The sequence below is a fragment of the Choloepus didactylus genome, chromosome 1 (genome assembly GCF_015220235.1).
Source record: "Choloepus didactylus isolate mChoDid1 chromosome 1, mChoDid1.pri, whole genome shotgun sequence".
Lineage (NCBI taxonomy): Eukaryota > Metazoa > Chordata > Mammalia > Pilosa > Megalonychidae > Choloepus > Choloepus didactylus.
Window position 1 is genome coordinate 202566555 of NC_051307.1, and position 16651 is coordinate 202583205.

The window sequence follows — 16651 nt, forward strand, 5'->3', positions numbered from 1 at the left end:
AATAACAAGAATAATAATTAGAGTGAAAAAGAGCAATTGAAGTAAAAAAGAACACTGGGTACCTTTGTCTGTTTGTTTCCTTCCCCTATTTTTCTACTCATCCATCCATAAACTAGACAAAGTGGAGTGTGGTCCTTATGGCTTTCCCAATCCCATTGTCACCCCTCATAAGCTACATTTTTATACAATTGTCTTCGAGATTCATGGGTTCTGGGTTGTAGTTTGATAGTTTCAGGTATCCACCACCAGCTACCCCAATTCTTTAGAACCTAAAAAGGGTTGTCTAAATTGTGCGTAAGAGTGCCCACCAGAGTGACCTCTCGGCTCCTTTTGGAATCTCTCTGCCACTGAAGCTTATTTCATTTCCTTTCACATCCCCTTTTTGGTCAAGAAGATGTTCTCCGTCCCACGATGCCTGGTCTACATTCCTCCCCGGGAGTCATATTCCACGTTGCCAGGGAGATTCACTCCCCTGGGTGTCTGATCCCACGTAGTGGGGAGGGCAGTGATTTCACCTTTCAAGTTGGCTTAGCTAGAGAGAGAGGGCCACATCTGAGCAACAAAGAGGCATTCGGGAGGAGGCTCTTAGGCACAATTATAGGGAGGCCTAGCCTCTCCTTTGCAGCAACAGTCTTCCCAAGGGTAAATCCTGTGGTAGAGGGCTCAACCCATCAAACCACCAGGCCCCTATGTCTGTGGTCATGTTAGCAACCATCGAGGTGGGGTAGGCCAATACCCCTGCATTCTCCACTGGCTCCTCAAGCGGGCTCTACATATTTTTTTCCTTGTTTTATTTTTAACTTTTTTTTTTTTTTAAATCAACTGTATGGAAAAAAAATCATTAAAAATAAACATACAATAAAAGAATATTTCAAAGAGACCATAACAAGGGAGTAAGAAAAAGACAACTAACCTAAGATAACTGCTTTACTTCCAACATGTTCCCACTCTACCCCAAGAAAGTTACCTAATATAGCAACATTTCTGTGAACTTGTTCCTACTGTACCCATCAGTTCCTGCCGCGCCCCGCCCCTTATCCTCAAAGATTCATTGGTCCGCATCCTCAGGCCCCGCCCTTCGTATGCGCACTGCCCACCCCTATCCGACCTCACTTCTTTCGCCTTAAGGTCTTGTCTTGAGTCAGTGGTTAACCCCTTCTCACGTAGGCCTTTTCGCGCCTCACGGATCTCTCTCCTCCCTGAAGACCTGTCCCCAGAGTCCTCTTCCACAGGGCCGCCCCCTTCCAGGCCCACTGACCCCGCCTCTCACCAGCCTAGTCTGCCCCTAAAAGGGTCCTCTCCTCTCCTCGATGGCCCCGGCCCCTCCCCTCCGGGACCCCCGAGTCAAACTTGTCCCTCAAGGCCCGGTCTCCTCAACACAAACCTCCGCCCCTCGGGCTGCGGTCTTAGCCTGTTCATCGAAGGCTCCGCCCCTCCCAGATCGCTCCTGGGCTGTGGCGGAAACAGGTCTGGCTATTCCAGGCTCCGCCCCCCGAAGCCGCACTTCCGGGAGCCAGAGCGCCCCGTCTCGCCCGGGAGGAGAAGGACAAACATGGAGCGGCAGGTGAGGGCTCGGCCCGCGGTCCCCGTGGTTCCTACAGCCCGGACCGGGCCTGACCCTGCTGTGTCCCCTGCGCAGGTGCTGCTGAGCGAGCCCGAGGAGGCGGCGGCGCTGTACCGGGATCTTAGTCGTCAGCCCGCGCTGAGCGCCGCCTGCCTGGGCCCAGAGGTCACCTCGCAGTATGGGGGCCACTACCGGACGGTGCACACTGGTGTGTGTGTGTGTGTGTGTGTGGTGCACACTGGTGTGTGTGTGTGTGTGTGTGTGTGTGTGTGTGGTGCACACTGGTGTGTGTGTGTGTGTGTGTGTGTGTGTGGAGGGAGGCGGGTGGCGGGTAGAGGGGTGGAGAGCTCACCATCTGACCGTGCACGCGGCAGCGTGGAGGAAGTCGAAGCTTGGCGGGCACGGAGGTGTGGGAGTTGTTACTGCTCTGTGCACATAGGTGTATGGGGGCTCTGTGCTGGCGCCATTATGGGATGGTGCCCGTGAGTGCATGGGGGTGGGGCCACCAGAGTGTGCACAGAGTGTGGGATTAGAACTCATACCTGAGTGCAGGATATGGGCCTTGTAGGGCTCTCTCCCCCACCCATACTCATGGACATGAGTGGACCTGAGGCACCCACTTAGGCAGCCAGGCTGCCCTCAGGATTCCAGGGTAGATGCTGGGGGCGGTAGAGGGTTCTCTTCTATAGGCCATCAGCTCAGACTCTGGGGGTCTAGACTTGGGCTGTGGCTGAGTGTTGTCCAGCGTGCACCCAGGGTGTCTAGAGACAGATGTGGGGAGGTAGGGCTGGGCCTTCCTGGGTAGGGGGCTGTGGCCAGGACTGGCCAAGTCAAGTTGAGCAGCCTCAGACTTCCCCTCACAGAGTGGACCCAGAGGGACCTGGAACGCATGGAGAGTATCCGATTCTGCCGCCAATACCTCGTGTTCCACGATGGGGACTCAGTGGTGTTTGCAGGGCCTGCAGGCAACAGCGTGGAGACCCAGGGGGAGTAAGTGCGAGGGAGGAAGCTTGGGGGCAAGCCTTTATGGTGACCACCATGTGCCTGGGTGTGGGCTAGGTGCAGAAGCAGAAGAGAGGCAGGAGCCAGGTTCCTGCCCCCAGGGAGCTCATGTGGCTTCTGGTGACATGGCCTGATAAGCACTGGAGGCTTGCTCCAAACCCAGAGCTGAACTAGAGACCACAGGGGCGGAGTTGGGGAAAGTAGAGACCCTGTCCCATGGGGCCAGGACTGCCACAGAGGCTGGTGTCGGGAAGAAGCCTCAAGAATCTTGTTTGAAAGGTTGTGGCCAGTGAGGGGGCTGGGTGGAGCTATTGGTTGGTGGGAGTCGATCCCAGCTTGCTACCCTGGGTCCTCAGGCTGCTGAGCAGAGAGTCTCCATCAGGCGCCATGAAAGCTGTGGTGCGCAAGGCTGGGGGCACAGGCCCTGGAGAGGAGAAGCAGTTCCTGGAGGTGAGTCTTCCTGGTGCCAGTGGGGGAAGTACAGGCAATGGGGGGCTCATCCCCAAAGATAAGCCTTCATTGGGGTGTGGAGCAGCCTGACACTGAAATGTCCTCAGATCTGGGAGAAGAACCGGAAGTTCAAGAGCTTCAACTTGTCAGCATTGGAAAAACATGGGCCCGTGTACGAAGATGGTGAGGCAGCTGGCTGGTGAGCAGGCAGGGTGAGCCGGAGGGGTAGCCATAGCCCTGGGCCCCTCCTGATTGGTCCTCCCTGCACCCAGATTGCTTTGGCTGCTTGTCCTGGTCACACTCGGAGACACACTTACTGTATGTGGCAGAGAAGAAACGCCCCAAGACTGAGTCCTTCTTTCAGACCAAAGCCTTGGATGTCAGTGCCAGAGAAGATGAGATGACCAGGTCAAAGAAGCCAGACCAGCCCATCAAGGTGCTAACAGCTGGCCAGTCTGTACAGGCTCTACAGGACAGTGCTGGGGCTCAGTGTGCTCCCTGCTCAAGCTGCAGCCGTCAGAACTGGGATTGCACTGGCTTCTGGGGGGCAGGGCAGGGCCTTCCAGATAGGGCTGGGCATTGAGTGTCTTATGTTGTCAGGGGGATCAATTTGTGTTTTACGAAGACTGGGGAGAAAGCATGGTTTCCAAAAGCACCCCTGTGCTCTGCGTGCTGGATGTCGAGAGCGGCAACATCTCTGTGCTCGAGGGGGTCCCTGAGAATGTGTCCCCAGGACAGGTCAGCACCGACACAGCCCACATCACTCCTGGAGTCTGGGGCCCTGCTTGAGCTAGTGCCCTTTGCTCACACTTGTCCCATGATCTTGTTTACAGGCATTCTGGGCCCCTGGAGACACAGGTGTGGTGTTTGTAGGCTGGTGGCATGAGCCTTTCCGGCTGGGCATCCACTTCTGTACCAACCGCAGGTGAGGAAGTGGGGTGAGGCAGGGGACGGGGCCTGCACTCAGGCTGGCTTTGAAGCTGAGGGTCTCTCGTGGTTCTAGGTCAGCCCTGTACTATGTGGACCTCAGCGGTGGGAAGTGTGGTAAGTGGCTGTTGCCTGCACGTGCTTTGCTGACATATACTTGCCCTGCTAACCCATGTGATGCTCATGTTTCTGTCTGGCCCAGAGCTCCTCTCGGATGATTCCTTCGCTGTCTCCTCTCCCCGGCTGAGCCCAGACCAGTGTCGCATTGTCTACCTGCGGTACCCATCTCTAGTTCCCCATCATCAGTGTAGCCAGCTGTACTTGGTAAGCTGGAGGAGGGGGAGTGGAAGGGGCAGTCTACAAAAGAAAGGAATGGTGGATGAGACCTGGAGGGCCAATAACATCTCCCCATGGGCCCTTCAGTGGATGCCCTCCTGGCCTGGGTGCAGCAGCAGTGTGAGTTCTGCCTGCCCCTCTTTACATTAAGGGCATGGAGTAGCTTTGCACTGTCAGGGCTCCGTGCCTAAAAAGCGTCCTCTATCCACAAGAATGTTCCTCCCATTGGTTTGTTCTCATTTGCATGTGGCTAGGCTCTGTGCAAGGGGCTGGGATATAGTGGAGAGTTACAGCATCCCAGTCCCTGCCCAAGAAGAGCTCCAGGCCCTGGTGAAAGTCAGAAGGCCCTGCCTATTCAAGGCCTCTCTGGGTGACTAGTCCAGGACACCAGAAAGGAGATATATCAGGCTAGGCTCTCACAAGTATCAAGGTCCTCCCCTGCCTGCCCTGAGGCCACCCTAGGGCTACTGGAGAAGGGGACAGGTGCAGAACTCTGTGCCCTGAGGGTACTGCCTGTTCCCCAGTGGCCCTGACCACCATGTTCTCTTGCAGTATGACTGGTACACCAAGGTCACTTCGGTGGTGGTGGATGTTGTGCCTCGGCAGCTGGGAGGTAAGGGGTGCGTGGCTGGTGAGTGCAGTGGAGCCCATATTTTCCTGCCATCTGTTCTGTCCCTGCCTGGGGTTGGCTGCCCCAGCTGTTCTTTCCTGAGATCCTTCTGTAGTCTCCCTCCCTGCTGGTCCAGCCCCATATCCAGCCTCTACAGGGAGGAGGGCCATCACCACAGAGAATGGTTCATGATAGAAGGGAGTTGGCAGGACCAAGGTTGAGACTGCAGAATCCTGAGCTGTCTGGGGATTTTAATGATTTGATTCCCATGTGGCAGCTCCTTGTTGAATTTTTCTTGGCTTTCCAGTGACTGGTTCAAGCCACTGCTCCTTCGAGTGAGTCTCAGAAGGGGCACTAGGTTAAAATGTCCTCTACTTTAGAGGCTCTAGGCCCAAGGATGCTACATTGTTCCACCCTATCCTTTACCCCAGTAACCTCTGTCTAGTGCAAGCCCTTGAGTCAGCAGGGCCTCTGGAAGGGTGGCTCTTGGCCAACAGGCCTCAGACACTGTCTCAGATGCTCACAGCTCTGTTTGGGACCTTGGGCTTCCCCAAGGATGTGAAAACCAAAGCCACCCACCCCCAAGGGATGGTTCTCAGGACTCAGTGGACAAGGGATGGTCTCCTAGTCCTCTCTTCGTGTTGTAGGGATTTAGCTGTGGGGACCTGGTCTGAATCCCAGCTCTGCCTCCTGTTAGCTGTTTGTCTTTGGATAAGTTTCCTGGCCTCCCTAAGCCTCCGTTTTTTTGTCTGTGGAAGGGGTGGTTGTCCCTGCTTTGTAAGATTGTAGTTAAACAAATGGTGATATTAAAGGGTAGGGCCATTGAGCCTCTTGTGCCAGGTGCTGTATTAAGCACTGTAACAAACAAATAGATATATGTTATCTTGGTTAAAGCACCAGCTACCTACCAGGATCGCAGTAAGAGCAACTTTTAGAAATAGCAGCTACTATTGTTCTCAGTAGCCCTTGTGTTCTGCCTCTCCTGGGCCCTCAGAGGCCTCTGCCTCTCAGCCTCCTCCTCAAGCAGCTCCTAACTGCCTAGGGTGCCCCCAGGTGCAGGAATGATTTTCCCCCACAAGTTGCAGGGGCTTGGCGCCCCAGGTGAATTCCCCAACAGCTCAGCCTGCCTCATAGACTTAAAGATCCCCAAACCTCCCCTCCTGCATGTGGCCCCCAGCCCTCGCCTCTTTGCAGAGAACTTCTCTGGAATCTACTGCAGCCTGCTGCCTCTGGGATGCTGGTCCGCTGATAGCCAGAGAGTGGTCTTTGACTCGGCTCAGCGCAGCCGGCAGGTAAGGGGTCCTGACCATGTCAAGAAGCAGACCCCGGGATCAACCCACAGGGACCTGGGGCATATGCACACCCCTAGGTGGGTTTCAGCTGCCTCTTAAGACCCTGCTTACCTAGCCTTTCCTGGACTCACTTCTTGGCCATTTTGTCTGAGGCTGTGGTGTAACCATTCTTAGGCATTTCCAGCTCAGGGAAAAGAGGGCTGTCACCAGGGTGAGCCCTTGAACACTCTGTGAGGGCAACTGATGGAGATGGGCTGAGCCCTTCCCATGGGGATGGGGTTGGAGCACTCACAGTGAGCCAGATTCCTTTTCGATGTGGTATCATTTGGTCCTCGTACCAGTTTGAAGATGCTCACATATTCCTTACTTTGCTCAGCGTTTTAGTTTCCCAGCTGCTAAAACAAATATCGTGTAATGGGTTGGCTTAAAACAATGGGAATTTATTGGTTCACAGTTTTGAGCCTAGGAGAGGTCCAAAATCGAGGTATCAGCAAGTTAATGTTTTCTTCCTGAAGACTATGGCATTCTGGGGCTGGCTATTGGTGATCCTTAGTCCGTGGCTTTTTGTCACTCGGCAGTGCACGTGGCAGCATCTTCTCCTGATTCCATTGACTTCTGGTTTCTGATTCTTCTTGTGGCTTCTTCCATGTCCAACGTCCTTTGCTTATAAGGACTCCAGCCATACTGGATTAAGGATCACCCTCATTCTGTTTGGGCACCTTAACTAATAACACCTTCAAGGGTCTTTTCTACAAATGGGGTTACACCCACAGGACCAGCAGCTGGGACTGAGCATGTCTTTTGTGGGGAACATGATTCAATTCCCAACACCCAGGGACACCCTCATATATTAAGTAACCATAGCCATATCTGCCCACAGCCCTGCCTGGGCCCAATGGTCCCCAACAGGGCAGAGGGGAGGTGGGGGCTGGACCCACAGGGCTCAGGGCTCTTGGACGTGGTGTCACCTGTGGCCTCCCCTCTGCTTCAGGACCTGTTTGCTGTGGATACCCAGACTGGCAGTGTGACCTCCCTGACAGCAGGTGAGCAGGGCTTTGGGGGTGGGGTGGGGGAGCAAGCATGTGGGACCCTAGTGGCACTCACAGCCACTCTGCACCACTGACTGTTTCACAACCATCACTGGTGGTCTCCCAGGGGGCCTGCCCTGGCGGGCCCCTTACCCAGCCACCAGACTACCCTTCTGCTCCACTGTCCTGCAATGCTCAACTCTACTCCATGTGTCCTGGCCCAGCTTCAGCTCTCAGCATGGCCCCCACCCCTGCTCCTAAAAATGTTCCCATATAACTTCTCTTGCCAAGATCTTCCAGAGTCATTATTCCTCTTCCCCAGACCATCTAGGTGCCCAATCTCAGGCTGTCTTGGCTCACCCTTCTTCCACTATCCAGGCCTGATGATTCTGCCTCTATGTCTTTTGAGTCCTCCACCTGCCCTGACTGTCCCTATAACCTCCACAAAGCTGCCAAAGTATCAGTCTAAACCCACTTCTCATTGCACAGTCCCTGCTTCAGAGGCTCATGAACTCCATTACCCAGAATCATCACCCCGCTCCAATCCCCCGGGCCCAGCTGCCACCCCTGCAGGAGGTGGTACTCAAGGGGTGGATGTGCCATGGTAGTCCACTGTGTCCCCAGTGTCTGCTGGATGAACAAGAGACTGAGGAGGAGGTTCACCCAGGACCAGGCACAGCTGCTTGTTTGCGAGAAGCATCCCTTTGTTCCTCAGGGTGGGAAGAGCACCGTGCCATAGAGCCTCCAGCCTGGGACTCTGGCTCTGCAGGGAGGGGTGGGAAGGCTGGTAGCCCCTGCCAGGTGTTGATTGGCATTTGCATTCTCCAGGAGGACCGGGTGGAAGTTGGAAGCTGCTCACAATTGACCAAGACTTCATGGTAGCACAGTTCTCCACGCCTAGCCTACCCCCTAGCCTGGTGAGTGGTAGCAGGCCCAGGGCCAGGAGGCAGTGGTCCCACACAGGCAGAGTCCTCCAGGTCAGGGAACTGGCCCACAGTGTCCGACCATGGCTGCCCAGCATGTAGAGAAGCCAAGACATGGGCCCAGCCCAGCATGGCTCATGAGGGTTTGGCACCCATGGGAAGGTTGAGGTCTTCTCTGTACAGAACAGGGTTGCCTGGTGCTGCAGGGCACAGGGAGACAGCAGAGTCTAAAAGGTCTGGAGGGAGGTGTGTATGTGTGAGTGTGAGAGAGTGTATGTCCCTTAGTGTATAATGGCTCTGGGAGTGGTTAGGAAGCTCAGTGTGAGGAGAGTTGCCCACCTGCCACCCCAGGCAGAGGCCGAGGGGCAGGGAAGCACCAGGCCACATGTGACACACTCCTCCTTGGCAGAAAGTTGGGTTCCTGCCTTCTGTGGGGAAGGAGCAGTCGGTGTTATGGGTGTCCCTGGAGGAGGCTGAGCCCATTCCTGACATCCACTGGGGCATCCGGGTGCTGCAGCCACCCCCGGAGCAAGAGAACACACAGTATGGTGAGCTGGGTCAGGAGCAGAGGGACAGAATCTGCAGTGACTTTCCTGCCTTCCCTTTCACATGGTGGGGTTTCCCGGGATCACCTCTAAGAGGTTCTCTGTTTCTCTTTGGACGTCATGAGGAGCAGTGTGCAGGCATCTGAGCACCTGCTCTGGGTCTCAGAGAAGGGCACCACCGGGCCAGCTCACCTGTTGGTGGACAAACTTCAGTGACCACACCTCATCCAGAATGCTGTCCCTGTGGAGCATGGGGCTCCGTGACTGGGACAGGGGGAACGTGAATCTCCTGGGGTCCTTATGTTGTAGTAAGAGCTACCTTGGCCAGGTCTCTGCTGCAGAGATCAGCTCCGGAGCAGAACCTATGGCTGAGGCCTTGGCTGGGGAAGCTTCTTGGTGGTAGCACCGGCCCTGATGACTGCTGCCCTCTCTCCGCAGCTGGCCTTGACTTTGAAGCAATCCTGCTGCAGCCCAGGGATGCTCCAGATAAGACCCAGGTCCCCATGGTGGTCATGCCCCACGGTAGGTATCTGGCCTAAGAGCCCCTACCCTCCGCCATCCCTCCTACCCAGTCGTTTCACTCTCTGCTCCCCGTCTGCAGGGGGTCCCCATTCATCCTTTGTCACTGCCTGGATGCTGTTCCCAGCCATGTTCTGCAAGATGGGCTTTGCAGTGCTGCTAGGTGAGCAAGCAGGGCCCTGTGGTGGGATGATGGGGTGGGTCTGGTTTGTCATCTGGTTTGTACAACACCACGGGTGCCAGCCTAGTCTCCAGCCTGGACCTAGTAACCACTACCAGGAACTGTCCTGGCCCAGCCTCTGGCTCCACAGCATGGAAATAACACGGACCAACTCAGAACTTCCGTAGAAACGGTGTTGTGGTCACTGGGCAGCAGCCTCACATCTCTTGACCCTTCCCCTTAACAGTCTTTGGTACACTTGGCAGATGGGTGAAAGGGTGTCTGGGGGACTGGGAATGTCATCTGACCACCCTGTCTGCTCCCTCCCTGGCTGCCAGTGAACTATCGTGGCTCTACAGGCTTTGGCCAAGACAGCATCCTCTCCCTCCCAGGCAATGTGGGCCACCAGGATGTGAAGGATGTCCAGGTAGCATGGGACAGGGCTTCTGGACAGGCCAGAGGGTGGGTTATCAGGGGTTGGTACTTGGCAGCTGGGCAGGCAGCTGTCTGCAGTGGTCTCTGCCTGCTCTGCAGTTTGCAGTGGAGCAGGTGCTCCAGGAAGAGCATTTCGACACAGGCCGCGTAGCCCTTATGGGTGGTTCCCATGGTGGTTTCCTCTCCTGCCACCTGATTGGTCAGTACCCGGAGACCTATGGTGCCTGTGTGGCCCGGAACCCCGTAATCAACATCGCCTCCATGATGGGCTCCACTGACATTCCTGACTGGTGGGTGTGCCCCTCAGGTCCTTGCCCTCCTACCCTCCACCCGATATCCCCATGGAGCCCCCGCAGGCACCAGAGCCTACCCTGGGCTGCAATGGCTAATCTCTTACAGGTGTGTGGTGGAGGCTGGCTTCCCCTACAGCAGTGACTGTCTGCCAGACCTCAGTGTATGGGCTGACATGCTGGACAAGTCACCCATCAAGTATGTCCCTCAGGTATGCGGCCCTCCTGTCTGCCCTCCCACCCTCTGTTCCATCCATCCAGACCTTGTTCAACACCACTTCCCATCCCTCCCCACACACCCAGGTGAAGACACCACTGCTACTAATGCTGGGCCAGGATGACCGGCGTGTGCCCTTCAAGCAGGGCTTGGAGTATTACCGGGCCCTCAAGGCCTGGCATGTGCCTGTTCGGTGAGTCCCACAGGATAGTCCTGGCAGCTGGTGGGCAGGTGAGCAGGGGAGGACTCTCCATCCTCAAACATTGCCGCCTAACCCCTACAGGCTCCTGCTCTATCCCAAGAGCACCCACGCACTTTCAGAGGTGGAAGTGGAGTCAGATAGCTTCATGAATGCTGTGCTCTGGCTGCGCACACACTTGTGTAGCTAACGCCCTGCCCCAGCGTGAGCTGGTCAGCCTGTGCCATGCTTCACTCTTGGGGAGCCCCAGGGTCTGGCAGAGTGGTGAGAGGCTTTCTTTGCACTGGACTCCATCGATGGGTGGGCTGAGGAACGTGGGCTGTGTGGTCATAATAAATGAGGACAGAGAGCCTAGTTCCTGCTGGTACTCTGTACCAACCCATCCTCAAACCCAGGCCCCACCCTGGAGTTCAGAGACCTTATGCCCTGGGTACAGTAGCTGTGAGGGCCACATCTGCCTCCATTGTGAGAAGGCAGAGGGCAGTGAGGGTCCTGGCCGGCTGGGACACTGCACCAGGCTAGTTCCCTCTGCTGTAGTCCCTACTGTTAGAAACTGCCCGACACTGCCCTTCTCCTCCCAGCAGTACAGGCCCTTCCACAGTATCCACAGGCTAAAGTGGTCCTAGAGTCAGACTGCCCAGCCCAGAGTGCATTGGGGTCAGGCTACCCAGGCCCTAGCAAAGAGTCACCAACTCATTTCTTAGAAGCAGAAGCTAAAAAGCACCCTACACGGCTGTGAAGAGGAAAGGCAGCTTTATATCTGATAGGAAGAACTGTCCCAAGACACATAGGGGCTAAGGCTGAGCCTAGTCCAGCCGAAGGACCTTGTGAATCCAGTCCACAAACACGGAGACGCGCATGAAGATGGCCGGCCAGTAGGGCCGTGCGCACACTCGGTTGGGGATTATAATTCCTTCCAAGACCCAGCAGTCATGGGTAAAACAGGCAAGCGGGCCCCCGTAGTCACCCTGGGAGATGGGGGAACTAGTGAGGGGTCCTGGCCCACAGCAGAGACTCACCCCCTGGGATGAAGTGGTCCATTTCTAGCTCCCCAAACCCTCCCAGGCAGGCCCAGGGACCCTGCCACCAACCTCACAGGCCCCCACAGGGACCATCAGTCCTTCAGTGCACAGCTCGTTCTCGCGGACACGTCCTCGGTGCTTAATGTTACATTCCTGGTTGGAGATGACCCTCAGCGAGGCCACATTCAGGACTGTGTTGTTGCCTGTGCCTACAGCGGGGGAATGGGGAAAGGGAGGGCCCTTGGGCAGGATCTCGGGCTGGGCCTCCGGCCCTTGAGTCTGTGCCCTTGCACTGTGCTCCTACCTTTGGTCTCGTCCCAGCCTGCGATCTCACACTTGGTCCCTGGAGGTACCACATACCGCTCCGGAGGCAGGCAGATAAGGGCCACACGCTGGTTTAGGGTCACGGATCTGCAACAGGAGTGGGGGCACTCAGAGCTTGTGGCCTCAAGGCCTGGCCCCCCCTCACACCATCTCAACCTGTCCACGTACCTCTCTAGCTTGAGCAGGACAAGCTGGGAGCCTGAGGGCCCACACACCATCTTGGTCACTGGGACCTGCTGCAGGCCTGGCTCCCCAGGCTGCGGGTTCTGGAACAGTGTGCCCAGCCACACCTCGTAGCCCACTAGTGGTATGTGGCTGAGAGAGAAGCTTTGCTAGCTCAGTCGTGACTCCCACTCTGCAGCCCCAACGCACACCTGTTGGCTTGCCTGGGGAAGGTGGTTGGGGGGAAGCTGAAGGCAAGACTGTATCCCCAAACCAGAGGGGGATTTACCAGGAGGAGAAGCACTGCCGGGCTGTCAGCACCCACTGCTCCTTCACTAGGGACCCCCCACAGAAATGCTGGCCTTGCCTGGAGAAGGGGGAGATGGAAGAGGGAATGATGAGTCCTGGGACACATGGGGGGCCTGCCATTTCCTGGCTAGGACTTCTGAGGCCAGGGACATCTTCCCACCTCCCACTGGCATAACCCTAAAGGATATGGCCTCAGCTCCTCTGCTGGTGAGACAGTCATCCCTTACCGGTTGCGCAAGCTGACCGTCCAGGGCGAGTTCCCAGGCTGGCCCCCTACCATGCGCATCCTGAAGCGCGTGTCCAACCGATCCACCCTTTTGCCACACTCCTTAAACACCACCTGGTCTGGGAGATGGGGTGGACCAGATGAGTGTGTGTGAAGAGGGAGAGCAAAGGGATCCCAGACCCACGCCTGGCCCAACTCTACCTTGGGGCTCTAGGATAGATGGTGGCTGGTCACTCTCTGAAAGACCAAGTTCACCTGGTTAAGGTAGCCAGGCCTCAGTGCCAGGAGCTGGGGATGGAGCCACCGGTTCGTGACGTGGGTGCTCACCACAGTGCTGCAGGGCACAGTAGTCAAAGGGGGTCCCCGGGTCCATAGTGTAGCACCAGGGTCCGTGGTGGTCCCCGTCCGGGTTCCTGCAGAAGTTCTCCTCCAGGTGGGCCTGTGGTGCTGAGGCGGGAGTGAACCTAGGCAGGAGCCGGGAGCAAAGGCATAGCAGGATCATCCTAAACACCAGCCCGGCATGGGTCCCAGAAGGACCCGGCTCGCCAACGGACTCACTGCGGCTTGTGCGGCGTCTTCGCCGACCAGTGCTGGCACGGGATGCCCTTGCGGGTCTTGCTAACCGAGCCGCGATACTGCTCCCCCACGCCGTTGTAGCAGTCTGGGGCGGGCGGGGATGGCCGTCAGCCCCAGTTCTCGTCCCGGTCTTCCGGTTCCGCGCCTCCTGCCCCGGCTCTGTCCCGCCCGGCCCAGGCCTCACCCTCGGGCCGCACATCATCAGCGCAGCGCCGGATCTGGTAGCAGAATGCCACACGCATGCCAGGCCTCGACGTAAAGCACCAGGGCGCCTCCGAGCCATCAGGGTTCCTGCAGAAGTTCTCCCGAAGGTCCCTGCACAGTCTTCTCCTCAGGCCAAGAGGAATCCCAGCCCGCTGGCCGGCCCGCCAGCCTGCCCCCAGCTGGGGCCCGACCTCCGGCTTCCTTCAAGTCCCACCCCGGGACACCCTCCCCCGGTCATACTGGCAGGAGTAGGCCCCAAATGCCCGCCCACCACCTCACTTGCACGCGTATTTCTCGGGCGCAAAACTGTGCTGGTGCGGGCTCTGCTCGTCCCAACGCTGGCAGGGCACTCCCGCGGCCGTGGTATTTGCCGTGCCCCGATAGCCCTCGCCCTTCCCGCGGAAGCAGTTGAGCGTCGTGGCCACGTGGCGCGGCTGTGTCTCGGACCCTTGGATGGACCGAGGCAGCTATAACCCCAAGCGGGAGTTGGGACCCGGGCTTGGTGGGTCCTCCCTTCGCCTGATCTTCCCGCTCCCTGAGTTCTCCCGACCCATCTCCCAGTGACGCCCAGTATCTCGCCCAACTAGGTCACACCCCCACATTCCCTGTCCCTCCCAGCGTCCTACCGCAGTGGGGCAGGTCGCAGAACTCTCGCTGGAGCTGTGGGTCCGTGGTGTAGCACCAGGGCCACTCGGAGCTGTCCGGATTCCGGCAATAGTTATCATCCAGACCTTTGTCCAGAAACCTGGGGACGGGTAGCGGGGTGTACACGAGACTCTGGCCTCAGGCCCCGCTCCTGCAGTCCTCTACCCTCTTCTAGTCCGGCCCTCAGGCGGCGTACTTGTCCGGGTCGAACGGGTGTGGGTGCGGGTGCTGCAGGTCCCAGCGCTGACACTCACGTCCTGACTTGGTGCGGTCCACGGCCCCGCGGTAATCTTCGCCATTGCACCAAACGCAAGCGGCTAGAAACACGGGATCAGTTAGTTCCGGGACCAGCGTGAACCTGCCCCCTCCCCTCGCTCGACCAGACGCTGCTCACCCTCCTGGCAGGACTTGATGCCGCAGCTCTGGAAGCGCACAGCAGGATCTGTCGTGTAGCACCAGGGACCTCCCGGGTCCCCATCGGGGTTGCGGCAGAAGTTCTCCTCCAGGCCATTCCGGAGTGTGGGCGTGTACCTGAGGAAGGAGAGCAGCACTATAGTGCCTGCTGTAGGAAGGTGCCAGGCAGAGATGGAGGGGAGGTGTCTGTCTCACTTGTGATCATTGGGGAACTTGTGGTTCCAGCGCTGGCAGGCCAGGCCACCCACAGTGGTGGCCAAGGTGCCCCGGTACCCAATCCCGTTGTCCATGATGCAGGTCCGCACATAGTCTAGGAGCAAGAGAGTCAACTTAGCCTGAGGCTCTGGTGCCCCTATCCCCTGGCCCCTGCCCCCTCCACAGCCCCTTGCCTTTCTTCTGGAAGAGGTCGCAGCGCCCTGAACGCTGCAGCTGAGTGTGGGGTGAGTGCTGCGTCCATGGCAGCAGTTGACAACCCTGGCTGCTCACGTTGTAGTGGAAGGCTCTGGAAGGTAGGAGGCACAGGGTCAGCTAGCAGCTCAAGTTCCCCTGCTTCCAACCTTAACTAGGCCCGGAAGACTCTCACCGGCAGTCCAATAGGGGACTGCAGCGCCCTGCACACTCCTCAGCATCTGCCACGTCCTCCTGCCACGGCCTGGACCCGACTGCATGTAGCAGGTGCTGCAGCTCTATGCCCCGGAGCACCTGGAAGTCATTCAGTGGGGAGCGCTGCCCTGTAGAGTGGGCCTACGTGTCAGTGCACGTATATTCACCTGTCTGCACTGTTCACTGAGGGGAACAAAGCTACAAGTTCTCTGGGATGGACCCTGAGGGCACATTCAAGGGTGGGTCCCCTGCACAGGGTGGGACAAGCAGGCCCAAAAATGGTAGTTTTCATCAGTGCCCCCATTTAATGGACCCGGCACTAGACTCGGATCTGACACATGTACTCCATGAGAGCAGGAGGTGATAGAGCTTTCCCTATGGAGTTGGCCCTGTCTCATCTCTCAGATGAGAATGCCAAGACTCAGAGCTGTCACACTGCCGAGGCAGGGGCCCATCCTGAAAATTGTGACACTGAGTCTGGGCTCTCACCAGCACGAGGACATGTGCTGGGTTAGAAGCGTAGATCAGGCTCAGGAGGTGTGACTGCCTGCTTGTGTGTGTTTGTCTCTGTGCTCCCAACACGGCCTCAATCTACAGAAGACGTGCTAATGGGGGCCTGGATAGACAGTATGTATGTGTATTCCCAGGACTTCCCAGCTCTGTACAGGACACCAAGGTCACCGCTCCATGGCCAGCAGGAAAGTAAGCTCCTAGCTCAAAGAGCAGGATGGGATGAGAGCCAAACCCCACCTGAAGACAAATAGGGATCAGGGTGGGGGTCACTCACCAGGGACCTCTGAGCACTGTGTCAGAAGCAGCAGGAATGGGAGCCACCCCATCCTCCTGGCTGGAAGCTGCACTGTGACCCACAGCAGCCTCATCCAGGAAGTTGTGAAACCTGTCCTTACAGGATTGGGTGGCTCTGGCTCCACACCCCCCAACCCAGGCCTGCTGGGACCCGACCCAAGACCTGTGGCAAGAGCCGTGTAGGGCCAGACTTCAGGCCCCCTAGGTCAGATTCAAACGTCCTCACCAGACCCCTGAGAGGCTCCCTATGTAGTGGACCTACAGGGCAGGTGTTGGTAAAGTTCAATGGGGGGCTTGAGGTGCCCTCTGGTGGGGGTGAAGCATCCCTGCTGCCTAAGCTGCCCTCAGGTGGATGTGGGAGCTGCCAAAGGCTTGGGTTCCAGCCCCTGGGCAGTGACATTAAACTTTTCTGAGTCTCAATTTTCCCCCTGAAAAATGGGGAATGTTCAGCCCTACACCCTGCCAGCCCCTTTCCAGCTGCCTTATCAGCCCCAGCTTTGGGTAAGTCGGGCCCACGACCCCTGGCAGTGGAGCCCAAGGAGGCTCCTTTCACCGGCTAGGGGTGCCATCCCACGGAAGGTGACTAAGTCTGCCCGTCGGGCCTCCATGGGGGCAGGGATGGGGGTGACAGGTAGCTGCGATCCTGGCAGGGGTGGCCTTACGGCCGACCTAGGGGACATCTAGGCAGGGCCTCCAAGTACGAATAAGAGTTGAACCTGGCGGTCCGGGCTCTCGGTTAGGATATCGTTCTTCGCCACGGCTGAGCTAGAAACGCCCCCAATGCAGGCGAGGGTGGGAGGCGGTTGGGCGGTCCGGTGAGGCCAAGGCACGCAACAACCTGGCGGGAGGCCACGGAGGGGGC

At 57.6% G+C, this 16651-nt stretch overlaps 2 protein-coding genes across 6 annotated transcripts; one reads left to right on the forward strand and one right to left on the reverse strand.

Moving 5' to 3' along the window:
• The first annotated feature begins 1418 nt into the window (after positions 1-1418).
• APEH (acylaminoacyl-peptide hydrolase) lies at positions 1419-10851 on the forward strand. The gene is made up of 22 exons (XM_037850827.1): positions 1419-1564; positions 1640-1772; positions 2428-2554; positions 2923-3016; positions 3124-3199; positions 3289-3452; positions 3617-3754; positions 3850-3941; positions 4020-4060; positions 4146-4267; positions 4832-4892; positions 6084-6181; positions 7173-7224; positions 8038-8126; positions 8542-8680; positions 9116-9199; positions 9279-9359; positions 9695-9783; positions 9891-10081; positions 10191-10293; positions 10385-10491; positions 10582-10851. The coding sequence occupies exons 1-22, from the start codon at positions 1553-1555 to the stop codon at positions 10685-10687; spliced, it is 2199 nt and encodes a 732-aa protein (XP_037706755.1). The 5' UTR covers positions 1419-1552; the 3' UTR covers positions 10688-10851.
• Positions 10852-11233: 382 nt separating this feature from the next.
• On the reverse strand, positions 11234-16637 carry MST1 (macrophage stimulating 1). 5 transcript variants are annotated; one of them, XM_037850836.1, is made up of 18 exons: positions 15770-15883; positions 14963-15110; positions 14769-14881; positions 14575-14689; positions 14360-14496; positions 14162-14282; positions 13947-14065; positions 13600-13768; positions 13301-13407; positions 13099-13201; positions 12868-13004; positions 12742-12777; positions 12542-12659; positions 12295-12372; positions 12012-12158; positions 11824-11930; positions 11589-11728; positions 11234-11465 (listed from the first exon to the last, which is right to left on the reverse strand). In XM_037850836.1, exons 1-18 carry the CDS (start codon positions 15861-15863, stop codon positions 11304-11306), a joined length of 2151 nt encoding a protein of 716 aa, XP_037706764.1. In that variant the 5' UTR covers positions 15864-15883; the 3' UTR covers positions 11234-11303. The 5 variants fall into 5 exon arrangements, with proteins under 5 accessions (XP_037706764.1, XP_037706768.1, XP_037706758.1 ...); XM_037850840.1 differs by having other exon boundaries at positions 12742-12750; positions 13301-13431; XM_037850830.1 differs by having other exon boundaries at positions 13301-13431.
• Between the last annotated feature and the right edge of the window lie 14 nt (positions 16638-16651).